Source organism: Parus major, chromosome 28, assembly GCF_001522545.3.
Source record: "Parus major isolate Abel chromosome 28, Parus_major1.1, whole genome shotgun sequence".
In the NCBI taxonomy this organism is placed as follows: domain Eukaryota; kingdom Metazoa; phylum Chordata; class Aves; order Passeriformes; family Paridae; genus Parus; species Parus major.
Window position 1 is genome coordinate 2,350,081 of NC_031797.1, and position 14,496 is coordinate 2,364,576.

Sequence of the window (14,496 nt, forward strand, 5' to 3'; positions counted from 1 at the left end):
CATCTTTGCCAAGGCCATTTCCACGTCTCTCCATGCAAAACTGATACCAATCAAGGGGGCAGCAATTCTTTGGCTCCACAGGAATAGCTGCCTTTCTGCACAGACTGTTGCTGGGAGCTGCAGTAACTACAGTAAATTAAAGATCAAAACACTCTCCAGAATCATCAGAGCATTACCAGCACCACAGCATTACCACCCTTCCAGCTGCACAAAGGATTTGTTCCCAGATACAGGAACCAAAGCAGCCCTTTCACCCAAAAGCCATAAAACTATTAATAGTATAATAAAATCCAGTCTCTTTTTCCTCCCGATAACCACTTATTGAGAAAACAGGAGGGGAACTGATAGTGCCAAATATTTTCTGCAGCCTTTCTGCCCATCTATAAAACAAAATCCTTCATCAAAAGGAAAGCAGGGCACCAACAACTCGGTAAAGGACACCAGGATTTGCCTTTTGCCAGACATGCCTGTTAAAAGAGAAATAGAACAAAACTGGAAAGATGAACACCATGTCTGCTAGAGAAAAGCCAGTTTATGTTTAAAGCACAGAGGAAAAACTATTTAAGATTTCTTCAGAACCACCCCCGCCTGGCGACAGGACTGGGGATCTGCTTTAAGGCTCCTGGCTAACCTAGAGAGATGCTCACTTATGTTTTCCATAATTTCAGCAAAAGCCAGAGAACAGGACCAAAATACTTACTTGGCTTTAAACACAAATAAATTAATAAAGATATAAAAACAAGACTGAAAGACTGAGTGCACAGACCTGCAAGATGATCACATGTTATACAACTTCCCCAAGTGTGGGAAAAGAAGTGCAGAGTTCTGCTCCCAAGTGCCTGCCACACACACACAAAAAAAAAAACCTCCACAAAATCTATCACCTCCCACGACTTCTCTTATTTGGGATATTCCTATCACTACCACACCCCACGCCACAAACCAAAAGACACCACATCTAATTTCAAATGTATTTGCCTCTGCAAATGCATGAGAAAAATGTATCAAAATTATAACTTATTAAAACTGTGTAGAGAATAACAAATACATTCATTATTTCAGCAATGATAAGGCCTCCACCTACCACGAGGGAACCAAGAGCTTGTTAAAAGACATGCCTCAACAACAAACAAGGAGTTGACAATGGAAATCCCTTTTCTCCAGAGACAAAGAAACAAACTGTAGGACAAAAATCACCGCACAAAAGGAAATAGAGAAAATTCTCCATGACGTCAGGCTGGGTTGGCTTCAAGTCCTGCTCACAGATGGGTTCCCTTCAGGGCAGAACAGGCAGCCCTAATGTTCCTACAGCCACTGCCTTCCCCCCACAGTCCTGAAATCCACATAACTCGTCTAAAATCTGTAATATAGTGATCTAGAAACATCAACTTTCAACTAGATATTCATATTTCCTGACACCCATTTTCAGTGACTGCATTCAGTAATTATTTTCCTAACAATGATTAGTAGGACCAATTCCACTTGAAAAGCTTGGGTTCCTCGTTAAGGTAACAGTAAAAGGGATCTCACTTAAAAATGTATTTCAATTTTAAAATCATGCCCTTGCTCTGTTAAAGATAACAGCTTGTGGCACTCTCAGTAGGCATTTTTCACTTAATCAGCTGACATATCTAATAGTGCTGTGTATGACTTCCCTCCGCTGCTGAAAGGTTCTTTACACAACAGTGGAGAACATACTAGAAAACAGGAAAATGCTACAGAAAAGCTGCAGGAAACTGCAGCTTAATCCAAGGACCTGATTCTCTGTGAGACTATTTGAAATGCATTTACTTAATGATTTCAAAGTGGCATTATTTCTGCCCACATAAGAGAAATCTAAAACCTGCCAGAAGACTGTTTTATAAGCATACTTCATTTTATAAAACATGCTCCAGCTTCCTCTATTCAGCACTTCTGCAGTGCTGAAGGAAGGCCACTCTAATTCAGGATGAGAAGGTGCTTCTGAATATTAGTGACTGTGGTTTCCTTCTTATGCATGTAAGATTTCTGCATTTATTCTTATTACTCTGCATTCTTATTAAGTCTCTCTGAAAACGGTGTCAGAGAACTGCAGGGGTGAAAAAACACCTGAAAAAAGAGAAGAATGAGGGACATGAGGGACAGGGAACAGCAAAGGGACAGGAACCTGTACACATGGAGGTTGATGTTTAAAAGCAGAGATATACATGAAGGGTTGTTTACAGGTGTAGAGAAATACCAGATTTCTATCTTTTCCAGTCATCCAGAGTAAAGCAGCATCACTAAACTCAAACTGACAAAAAATATTTTTGCATTTATCATCAGTAACATTTGGTCTAATTCAGTTCAAGAATTTGGGGAGGTCCAAAAACAAAAAGAAGAAAAAAGGACAGTTATGTCAGCAAGCTCCTCTCAAACTGGAGAGGCACAGAAGATATTTCCTGAGAAAGGCAGAGATAAAAACTCAGAAGACTGCAGCCAGGCTCTTCCTTGTCTTCTCCTCCTACAATCACTCACTGAACAGCGAGAAGATTAATTTGGCAGGGAAAAACAGACCCTCCAAAGGATTTCATCTTGATAGAGACTATGCAGAAGGGCTGCAGCTCTGGCGAGGCCGACAACACCAAAGTGCCAACACACTGAGAAGGTCCAAGGGTTTGGGTCACCTTAGCTAGATGGGGACAAGAACACCACTACTACAGCTGAGGGTACCAGAGCAACTGAACCACACAGCGTCGAAACTGAGCAAATCCACCATGGTTGTTCCTGGGCTTTAATCAACAAGTTTGGAATTAAGGCAGAGAATTTTGGGAGCATCACATTATCCCAGATCTGCTTACTACAGGGACTGTCACTCACTTGAAGCATTTTGCAGGGGCCTGTGCCAAAGATGACCTAATGAGTGACTAAAGCAAGGACCTCAACCAGCAAAGAAATATTTAAGACTAAAAGGCTCATAAACATCAGAAAAGATTCTGTTCATGACTGAGGGTAATGAATTTACTATCTGGGATTATAATTAATTATATTAATGAATTGTTTTCCCAATGGCTCACAGAAAGTAATTTACAACCTAGCAGCATTTTATTGGACAGCACATTACAACACTCAAAAGCATCACCCTGATCACAGTATGAGAGGGCAACAAACCTGGCTGGAAAGGGACGGGCAAAGACATTTTTTTCCCCCAGCTGGAATACCTTCCAGGGGATCAGACACTGCCAATGTCCTATAAATGTCTTCCAGAATTGGATTCCAGGACAAATCTATGACTCACCAGACATTATGAGCACTATGACCCTGACCTTTGGTCTGAAACGGTACTGCAAATAAAATAACTCTTAAAAGGCCATTTGCAAACAACAACTCACAGACAAAAATGCTGTGATTAATCTAAAATTCAACTACTTACTTCCTTTATCTCAAAGATATTTTTTGTTTAATTTTTAAATGACAGATTTAAAAAACCACTTTAAAGCAGCTAAATTCAAACAGCAACAAATTTCAACAGTGGTTCTAATCATACAAGGAGCTAAAGGATATATTCACCACCTATGAAATCCAACCAGCTGAAGAGAGCCAAAGACGAAATAGCTTCCTTGTGAAATTAGTCATTTTAATATTTTTTTTTCCTGTTTTCAACTGTCCAATGCTTTGGGGAATCAAAGAGAATATCTTCCCTCCTTCCTCACCCTTACAGCACACAGGGAACTCCTCCCACTTGAAGTGACAAAGGAAACAACCCTCATGAGAGTTCATATCATATGAACAATTAACACTGAACATAAACCCTGCATTTATACACAGAGATGCACAAAACAACGGCCAAGAAACATTTCAAACCACCACAGCTTTCCAGAAAAAGCAGAGTGACTGTGATAAAACTTCTCAGGAAAGAGGAGGAGTTTCAGTGGAACACAAGGAAGCTTCTGTATTGGGTAAATTCAGGTCAGGTATCTTGAGGAACTCAGAGCAGATTTAACTTTGTCCTAGTGGCTCCAGTAGTCGGTGTTTACTTGTTTTCTCACTTGTCTAATTACGCAGAGGCAGAAACCAAAAACTGGAAGGGTGCAGGGAGATGAGATACTTCACATTCTGAAATAGAGACAGTCCATGCCAGAGAGCAACAGCACTAAATTATCAAGTTTCAGTCTCCCTCTTAGAGCATTCCTCTTTGTCTCCAAAACAACCTATAATTACTTGCTCACTGTATCTGGTTTTATTGTCAAAATATCAGTTGGATGAAGCACACAGAAAGGTTGTGTGATTCTCAGTAGTGCAAATTCTGGCAGCCACGGGGCTTTCTTTAGGCACAAAAACACACAAACAACTGATAGTTCTGGTTTTTCAACAATGCCAAGTAAAATCTGCATGTTGTCCTAAAAGAAATAGAGGAGTCCCAAATCTCTCACACTAACCCTTCCCCCAGTCTACGATACAGAACTGAAGCAGCAACTATGACAATCATAAAAGGTATTTAAAATATTTCATAGGTAAACAGTAGGTGGAACTACAACATACAATGTCTGATGGCTCCTGTTTGAGAGCCATGTTTCACAGGTTTCTTTTATTTTATCATGCCAAAGAGAAATTATTACTTCTATAAATTTAAACAAAAAGGGCCAAATAAAAAAGCCTCCCATAAAACTCTCTTAAGAGAGGAGTGTGAAAAGGAACTAAGAAGCAGCCCTTTTTACTCTTGATGACACACCAAATCTTCAAATAATATTCAGAAATTATGCTTATTTATTAGAGCAGCAAAACCAAATACAGTACCAGAAACATTCAGGAAGGTGTTTGTTCGAATCACTGCCTGTTTCCCTGCTCCTCCTCCAAAATCCATCACCACTCCTAGCTCCTGCTGGCGTCTCCTTTCAGCACACACAAGCTAAGCTGATACCATCTCCCGCTCCTCTCCCGAAGGAGCCAGAGCCGTGGAACATTTAAAATGGGTCACTCTCCGCAATTGTGGACAAACGGAACTTATCACCACTTTTTCCCTAACGCGTTTAAGGTTTCTTCACGCACATCCCACACTTTTCTCTCTGCTGCAGCACCAGTACACAGAATGCGTACAATAAGCGAGAGGACGAGGTGCGGGATTTAATGATCACAAGGATGCTCAGACCCAAGCTGCGGCATAAAGAGCTGGTCTCACACAGGTTTCAGCCGCTCGCCTCCCTACCGCACACAGCGACATTTATCAGCCCTTCCGCAGCCCCTGAAATAGCTTTCTATTGTAAACACTGCATCTTTCAACCTGCGTCCCGTCCCGCAGCTGAAGCCCTGAGCTGCAAATGGCGGGACGGCTGTATACCTGCGGGATTGGGGCAAAGCCAACATCAACCCTCTGCCCCTTGGAGCCCCTTGGAGCCCCTTGGAGCCCTCTGAGCCCCCGCTGCCCGCACAGGGACCGGGGCCGGGCGGTCTCCGCGCCGCGGCCCCAGGGAAGGGATGCCAGTGCTCGGGGGCTCGCTAAGGCCGGGGGGAGCGGAGCCAGGGGCCGGCGGGAGCTCTGACAGCCCGGTCTCTTACCGGACTCCCCGGGGAGCCGCCGGTTCCCTCTCGGTCCCGGGAGCCGCCGCCACAGCAACAGGAAACGTCCCCGTGTCCCGGAAGGGAAAATGGGGACGAGGGTGCGCCTGCGCGCCGCGGCACGGCCGGGCAGGGTCCCGGTCCCACAGGGACAGCGACACGGACACCATTAGCCCGCGCTTTGCCCTCAGAGAGAGCGCCGGAGCACCCGCAGCCCGCACGTTCCTCTCAGCGAGGGCGCACGGACACCTTTAACCCTTCACTTTTTCCTCAAGGAAGGCACTGGCCACCCATATCCCGCTCTTATCCCTCAGGGAGGGCATGAGCATCCTTAGCCCACAAGCTTCTCTCAGGGGGGGCACGTAGACATCCGTAGTCCGTGTTTTCCCTTCAGGGACGCCATGAGCCCCCGCAGCCCGTGCCCGCTCCCCGGGGAGAGCACACGGCCGCCTCAGCCTGCTCCTTCCCTCGGGAAGAGCACACCCAGCCCTGACCCACGCTTTGCCCTCAGGGAGGGCACATCGCTACCCTCAGCCTGCGTTTTGCTTCGTGAAGGGTACGGCTACACACAGCCTCCGCCTTCCTTGAGGGAGGGCACTCCTCAGGGTGGAGCGGCACTCTCCACGCCATCGTTTGACCCCCTCGTTCGCCTCATGGAGGAGACAACCACTCTAGCTGCTCCTGCCCCTCAGGGAGAGCAGAGCCTCTCATAGCTCTTGCTTTTCCCTCAGGGAGGGCACATGGCCACCCATAGCCTGCTACTTTCTCCTGCAGGGAGGGCACACGACCATCCATTGCCTGCTCCTTCCTACTGCAGGGAGGGTATGGCCGCCCATGGCCTGGGAAGGGCACAGGGCCCCCAGCCTGCATGTCCCCCTCAGGGACACCACGAGCATCCTCAGCCTGCACTTTCCCCTCATGGAGGGCACACGGCTGCCCAGAACCCACAACTTCTCTGAGGAAAGACACATGGCCCCCCAGCCAGCATCTTCTCCTCAGGGAGGGCACATGGCCACCATTAGCCCACATTTTCCCCTCAGAGAGGGCATACGGTTCCTCCCAGACTAAAGAGGCCCCTAATGGATGGGATGTGGCACCCCAATGACAGCTGCAGCATGGAACTTCATGTGTGTTTGCACATCGCCTCGGATTTGAAATACAGAATTTGTTATTAAAAGCCCCCGTGGGATTTGCCATCCCAACATGCTGAAGTGTTTATGAACACCTTGCCAAGGCAAGGCTGCAATGCATAGAGGGTTAGCAGGTAAAGGCTTCCCTATCTACCCCTCAACAGTGAATGCCTGCCCAGGTCTTTGCCAGGACCCCTGCACAGACAAATGACAAGAGCAAAGGGGAATTATCTTCCCTAGCAAGAGATCCATGCACTGATTCATAGAACCAAACTGCCTGCTGGAAAAAAACACTTTTTCCCTGACACCAATAAGGCTTGATGTACAAGCACAGGGCTACTGGACTACTCAGTGCAGGCAGGAAAACTGGGAAGAGCTCACCGCCCAACCTCCCCTCCCAATTTTACTCTGGGGATTTACAATACTGATCTAAAGTTTGTCATACTTTAAATCACACATATTCTACCTGCCTGTTGAGCCTGAAAACAGAGCACAGACGAGTACAAAACAAACTTCCCTCTCAAAATCCACCCTGCAGCTTTCCCATGCTGCTTTGAAAGAACCTGCCACTGTTTGGGCTGGAGATATGATGAAATCTTGCCACGGGGCCAGTGTGATCTCTGATTTCCACATTGCCACCTGTTTAATCGATTTTATTTTTATCTTTGTCTCAATAGTTGCAAGCTTTTCCAAAATGTTCCCTTTTGTGCTGCTTCTCTACAAGACTGAGTACATTGAGGTCCCAGTTGTTTATTGGGGCCTGTCAGCACTACAGAGAAATGATCATTACATAAAGCGGTTTGGGGGTAAACAGCTGGCTGTCACTTGGTGACTGATTAATCCTTAGGCACTTCAAACTTTGTGCTTTGCTGTAATATAAAAGCAAAGCATTGCAGATTGCCCAACTGCAGCTGTCATGGTGAGAACGTGCTGTGCTTGTGCGGCCTCAGGGCACCGCCACAAAAATCAGTGCAAAATCTGGCACAGCAGCCAGTTCAAAGACTCTGTAGCTTAGAGCTAAGGTTTGGATTGCAAAGAAGAGAAGAGTACCAGCTGTCTAATCCTGTGTAATTCTCTAATAGCAAAAGATTTCTTGCTGAATGTGTCTCGGGTTGATTACTGTCCTTATGCATTTGTCAGCCCAAGTATACAAGATTGTGAGGTTTTATCAGGGAATGGAAGGAGCAGCATTTGGAGATGTTCCAGATCTAGGTAGTACTGCCCAGACACAAAAAGAAAGTGAAAAGCATAAAAGGAGAAGCACTGAGAATAGGATGTACTTTGGTTTCCTTTTCTAAGCCCTCTTGAGCTGACTGAGACAGCTCTGTGTCAGGACACTGAGCTCAGTCAGTTTTTTCTCTGCAACCAGCACTGCAGCCACTTTCTCATTTGCTTCAGATCCTGCTACATTGTCTCAGAACCACCTTAACCCACAGCCCAATGCAGCCACTCTGGTTTTGCCTCTGTTTATTTGGACTCCTGTCAGTAATAGTTTCTTCCAAGTGGGACTCCCAGTCCATTTATCATTGTCATCAGCTTACAGCAGCCAAACCTCCTTATCCCCCCCAAAACAGAAGATTTTTGGCACTGTGCCTCTCTACAGAAATGCAAAGTTCCAGACTGCCTGCTGTTTTTCAGATTTCTCAGGACTCTGTGTGGGCTGTGAACAGAAATTTCAGGACTGAAAATCAAGTAATTTCTCCTTATCATAAGCCAAAACTATCCTTCACCTATTAGCTTATTCGTACTGCCTTGGGAATCCAATAGCAAAACCTTGCAGGTACAAGGGCCAAGTAAAAGGTGAATTTCACACCAAATTTCAGGTCTAAACCAAAAGCTATTCTGGCCTCTCCTTGGCCGTGTGTGGAGGATGTTTGCCTGATATACTGCAGAAATCTGGGTCCTCTCCCTTTCTCATTGTGAGAAAGCAAATGGTTTTCCAAACCTCTTTCACAATGCGCCTTAAATAAATCCTGGAGACCAGTTGTTACAGCAACCAGCTCGAGATCAGCCAGTGCACTGAAGCAGCCAGCAAGGGTCAGCCTAGGACAGGTGGACAGTCCAGCACAGCCTGTATTGTTCAGGAAGGTTCATTAAACTGAGCACCTTCTCTTGAAGAAGAGGAGTTTGTCTGAAGTCTGCCAAACTTTGGTTGCAGCTATAGGTTTCCTTGGAAGAGGATGGTCAATCTGGCACCCCTGTGGGGGCCTGGGCTCTGTCCTTCCCATGAAGTAATAGAGATTGACTGTCAACTAAAGATGTAGAAGACCCACCTCTACCCCACTGCTTAAGCTCAGGGGAAGCAATCCTCCTTCCATCTGTATTCCACAGTATATCCCTGGCTTGCCTCCATGGCACAGCCTGCTTGGAGAGCTCTCCTCCTGTCAGGGCTTCCCTGGAACTCATCTAATTCCTGTTGCATAAACTCTGGAAGCATGTTTATAAGAGAGGATTAATTTAGGCACAGAACCTTCTCCACCCGTGATAGCAAAGGCTCAAGAGGAGCTTTCTCATTTCCAGGTGAACAATAAACCTAGAGACTCACAGCTCATAGTTTACATAAAGGCAGAGTTTGGGTGGCCACTCTTGTCGAGATCCCTGTGACCGCAATCATTCCTCTTTGTTTTTCATCCCTACCAGGCTCCTAACTGCTTATCTCTGAATATCTACTCATAACACACAGCACAGCCTTCTCCCCATGGAGACTGTGTCGTGTGGGGTGAGGACCCATGGGAGGAATCAGTGGGAGAAACTAACGGGTTACCATGTACCAGGCTATCTGAGCTGCCCACTTTCTTCACAGCTCACACACGTTTCTAGCAGAACAATGGTTTTTTGTTCTGATTTAAATGCAGAATTCCTCCTGCTGTTAGTATCTCTAATAAGGAGAGCTCTCACTCTCCAGCTCATCACAGTCATGGAAGTCACCAGACCTTTTTTGGCTACTGGACAGTGAAAACCTCAGGCTTGCAATCGTTTTCCCATCCTTCCTCCCTTTTCAGCTTATCCCCTTCTTTAACCACCATGTTTTCCTGTCTTTTCCACGAGCCCGTTTTGCCTCGGACCACGTGGTGGTGCTGCAGTTAAAAATACCACGGAGACAGCAACAGCAGCACCTGCCCAGCCATGGGCCGAGGGCTGGCCGGGGACCAAGGCACAGGGATGGTCAAATGTGAGTTCACGAGGAGAGAACAAGAGGCGCAGCCAAATATCCTCACATCCTGGCAGCAGCCACGGCTCAGGCTGAGCTGACAGAGCTGCTCATACGTCTGAAAAGTAGGCCTGCTGCTCCGGCTTCCCGGTGGCCCCGGAGCTCGCTGCTCCAGAGCTCTATCAGGGACTACTCAGACCACACACTGCTCCGGGCTGCAGTAACGGGAGCTGCTGATATCAACTACCAGCTCAGCAGCAGCTTGCAAAGGTTTCGGCCCAGCATCATCCAAATATAGGCACTGTCAGGCCATCAGCTGTCACACCACAAGCCCCAGTCCAGCTCTCACCACACACAGGCCATTCATTTTAACAGACATCTCAGAACCCTGCTCAATTTTTCAGCCTCAGTTCAAGGCGCTGCAAAGGGAACACTGCAAAACAAGCTGTGCTGCTTTGCCACCTGTGTTAGCCTGGGCAGCCAAGAGCCAAAGGAGATGTCACAGAGTCCCAAACACAAAACAGTGCCTCAGCCACCTTGGAGTTTTTCTCCTGAATGTTCACAAGACAGAACACAGATTCCTCGTGGAAGGGCTGGGAAACAAGGTGAAAGTTACCATAACTCATGTCCAGTCCCTGTGTATTTATGATGGACAAGCCAGGCTGAGCTACACTCTCAATTCAACAGCTAGCTCTAGATCACAGATGTCCATAGGGTTGTCCAGAGGAGAATCACTCACACTAATTGCCCTCAAAGCTCCCAAGATCATACAGAGCATAGCTCCATGCTCATGGATATCAAGGACTGTCTGTATCCTCACAAGTTCAGGTATTTTTGTAAAGCAGCGTACAGGACTGCAAACACAGCATCTGGCTGGGAGATTCCTCATACAGGAATGACAAGGCACAACTCTGCCTCCTCCCATAATATTTAGATTCTCTCTAAATATCCATAAAGTTCTTATTCAGCTCCCTGCATCCTACTTTTTGCTGGGAAAAATGCCCACTAATAGCCAGCTCTGTGCCCCTTTTAAATTTCCCTCCATCTGCCCTGAAGGGAAAATATATTTCTCAACACAAATGTCTGAGGGCAATCAGTCCCTTTATGCCCCAGAGAGGTTTTACTGACCTTAAGAGCCTCTGAGAGAGCGGGCATTGCTTGAGGGTACAGGGTGGAGAAAGAGAGCAATCATTTCATTTCCAGAAAATATCTTCTGCCCACAGACAATCCCTTGGGAATGAAAACATTCTTCAGTGCCCTGAGTACCTGCCCCAAAGAGGAGGGACAGGGTTTGTCAGCCAAAGCCATGCCACAGTGGATGCAGTGGGAGCACAGAGGCCCATGTATTCTGGCACTACTTAGAGCTGAAAAGCAACAGTCTCACTCATGCACGTCCTGGGAGGCAACACTTGATTTTCTGTTAGTTAATAAAGTTATGGATGCTCTAGAAATCCCTGTGCCCATGCACAGGGCAGATGCTGAGCTGAGACATCACTGCAGCTATGAAAAACAGCCTATAAGATCCAGCTACACTCAGGCAGTTGGTATATTTATTCAAGCAAAGCAGAACTTCATGATAAAAAAAAATTAGCATAAGAGAAGTTGACCTAGAACCTTCCTTGAGGGAAGGGGGCAGGAAATGGTCAAGTGGCCAAAGAAAAAGAGGATAAATTATTGCCAGGCACGATTCAGAGATTATTTAGATTATTTGGAGAAACAACCAAGCCAGGCCAAGCAGAGTGGTGGGGTAGAGTTGATCCAGGCAGAGAAGTGAAGCAATCCAGGGGGCTGGATTAGGCAGGAGAATGGCCTGGGCTGGAGGGCAGGCGGGGAGTGCAGGCTGGGGCAGAGCCAGGCAGTGACAGCCATACTCACTCAGGCACTGCAGACCACTTTTATTCCCAAGAGGTTTGGCACACAGTGAGCAGCTGGTGCAACTGGAGAAAACTCCTGGCACGAGCTGGTGCCCATTGATATCTTTACACCTCTCTTTTGTCTCCTTTGTCTCTTTCTCCTTCTCTCTCTCCTTGAGCTGCTCTTTGTTCTTACCCTGGAAGGAGAGAAGAACACAGCTCAGTCACAGACCTCGCACTGCCCACACATTCCTTTCCCCAGTGCTGCCCACGAGCAGAGAGCTGGTGGGCAGCAGGTACAGTGGAATGGCAGTACTTTTCCCAAACTCCTTTCCAAGGCTTGGGCCAGTCCCTCTAGTCTAAGTCCATTTGTGATGAAGGGGGACACACTTGGCTGTCCCTCTGCAGGCTCCTCCTGCCACAAGGAGTGATCCAGGCAGTCACCCAGCCAAGACACTCTTCTTGCTGTGCACAACAGTGCCAAGGCAGCATAAGAGCATCCAGAACATGCCCTGGAGCAAGGAGGGCTGGAATTCACTCAGTCCCACATACTATTACTACTTTAGGGGTCACAGTGCATCTGCTGACCAACATAGAGGCCTCAGCCATCCAAAAGCAATCCAGCTAATCCAGTTCCCTACTGATCCCTGTCAGATCCCCTATTCTACTTGAAGAATTTAACAATTCCTTCCACAAATTCAACATCTCTCTCTCACCTTATCCTTCTGCCAGGATCCAGTGACTCGGCTCCGCAGGGAACTCAGACGTCGCATCACTTTTGTGCCTTTCTCTGCTTTATCGCTCTTCCCACTGTCCTCATTTCTGAAAGGAGACCAAAATATCTTTAAAAAGGGGAAATTCACTGCCCAAGCCCAGCTTAGGGAGATCACTGATGAAGTTCATTGAAGCATTACTTTAGGACCCTAAGTGTGAGCTTTCCATCTCCTGGAGGACGGGGTTTCGCATCAGCCGTGTCATTTATTAATGACACTTGCAATAAGGAGCTGAACTTTCAAACTATATGTTCAGGTTTTGTTCAGTGCCACACTCCTGGCTGAACCCCTGCAGATACCAGTGTCCTGCACACAGGATTAGCGGGGCACTAGAGCTTAGATGGAGGGGACTGGAAATCAATCTGCTCTCACAACACAAAGTCTGTGTCACCCGCTGTCTCACTTACTCATTAGACAGGAACTCAAACCAAGTGAGGTTCTGCTGGGAAGAATCACTGCCTTCTTGCACACAAGCTCTCTGCTTCACCCTGGGCAGGGAAAAGGTATCAGACACAGCAAAGAACACAAGATCAGAACTTTTGGATCAGCTGAAACTTTTATTTTCTAGATGGGGCAAGAACATTTTTAAAGTTACCAAGGAGACACACAAAATGCCCCTTCTCTTTGCAACTCCACCCTGGTTTCACTGGAATAAATCAGTGATTCTGGTACCCTGGGTATTTGCCCCTCAAGGCACCAAGTGTCCTATGCCAGGTGTGTCTTAGGCAGACCTGTGACCTCCCCACACATTCCTGTCCCAGACACACTTACCCATGGTAATGTTTCAGCTCCTGAAGTACCTTCTGGACAATTAACCTACCAATGATGGGGCAAGAGAAAAGCAAGGGATTAGAAAATATCCTTGCACAGATATTCTGCACTCCACATAGCCTCAGATGCTGGCTTATGACCAACTGGTGCTCTGGTGAAGCACAGAGTGGGATCACCTTTGCTGTTCCATCCCCAGTAGCTCAGATACACTCAAGTATCTCCTGCAACTCAAACCAGCCAGGACTGACAATACCTACACGTGGTCTGGGGATACGTGGTCCTTCTCCAGCATCTCCAGAGCAGGGGGTTCCACACCTGGAACACAAAATGCTCTCTCTGAGGCAGGGATCCTGATTTGCCTTTTCAGAGCACCACCTTGCAATCTATGCAACTGGACCCTGTTAATCGTGCTGGGCTCCCACTCTTTCTTGACTAATGAGGAAGAAATTCCAGGAGCAGTTAGGGAAGGAGATTCTGCTTTACATTTCTGTGAGGGAAATGAAGGCTACATCACTTTTCTGTTACCCCTTCCCTCCCCAGTCTGTATTATATTTGCTGCTGAGGGTCTTGCTTGCAGTAGGGTAGGAGCTGGTACCACCCCAGAGCCCTTCCCCAGGACAGCCAGCCTCCCCTCCGCTCCCCAGGCTCCACTTCCCACTACATTTTTCTCTGGTGCAATCCTCACAGGTGGTTCTTGAGTAGGGAGTGACCAATGCACTGGCCACAGGGAGGTTATGTGGCAATGTGTCACTGGGGATGGGCATGTCTGAGCTGAGACTGCACTGCTAACCAGGGCCAGACTCAGAACCAGCTTGGCTTTGCATTTCAGGAGCTCCTGGGACTGTGTGGAATGGAAAGCAGAGACTGTCCATACTTCTGGAGGCTACAGCTCCAGTTTTTTATCTTCTTAATAGTACCTTGAACCCATTTAATGGCATAAAGTCTACACCAACCTTCTGCAGCTGGAAGACAAGTGTTGAAACTGTGAGGTGTCTGGGGGGAGGCAATGGTCTCACAGGCTGATGGGACAGACTTGGACCTCAGTCTCTTGCCATTGGTGACACATTTCTGGAGAAGTAAAAAGTCATGGAAATCTTTGGTGCTTTGTGCACCACAGCCGCCTCTATCACAGCTGACTCCTCACCCTTTCCCTCTTGTTTTGTCTGGGTTATGATGCAGGACACCACTAGGCCCAGCTGTTTTGTTGGCTCCAGGAAGGCTGGAGAAAGTGACACTTGTGCCCAAAATCTTCTTAGGCACTTCTCACTTTTACTGGACATGTAGCACCATGATGCAATTGTCCT

General features: G+C 47.1%; 1 protein-coding gene across 4 annotated transcripts in view; it reads right to left on the bottom strand.

Moving 5' to 3' along the window:
- Positions 1–14,496, bottom strand: part of ARHGEF18 (Rho/Rac guanine nucleotide exchange factor 18) — a 48,382-nt gene that overhangs the window by 25,550 nt on the left and 8,336 nt on the right. For 2 of the 4 annotated variants that reach the window (XM_015651884.2, XM_033520122.1), the window contains 6 exons: positions 14,146–14,260; positions 13,450–13,507; positions 13,193–13,237; positions 12,829–12,909; positions 12,365–12,470; positions 11,671–11,845 (listed from right to left, as the gene is read on the bottom strand). In XM_015651884.2, coding sequence (XP_015507370.1) covers positions 11,671–11,845; positions 12,365–12,470; positions 12,829–12,909; positions 13,193–13,237; positions 13,450–13,507; positions 14,146–14,260 — 580 coding nt within the window. Of the gene's footprint in view, positions 1–5,514; positions 5,605–11,670; positions 11,846–12,364; positions 12,471–12,828; positions 12,910–13,192; positions 13,238–13,449; positions 13,508–14,145; positions 14,261–14,496 lie in introns of those variants that run through there. The other 2 variants (XM_015651889.2, XM_015651888.2) reach the window with 1 other exon arrangement.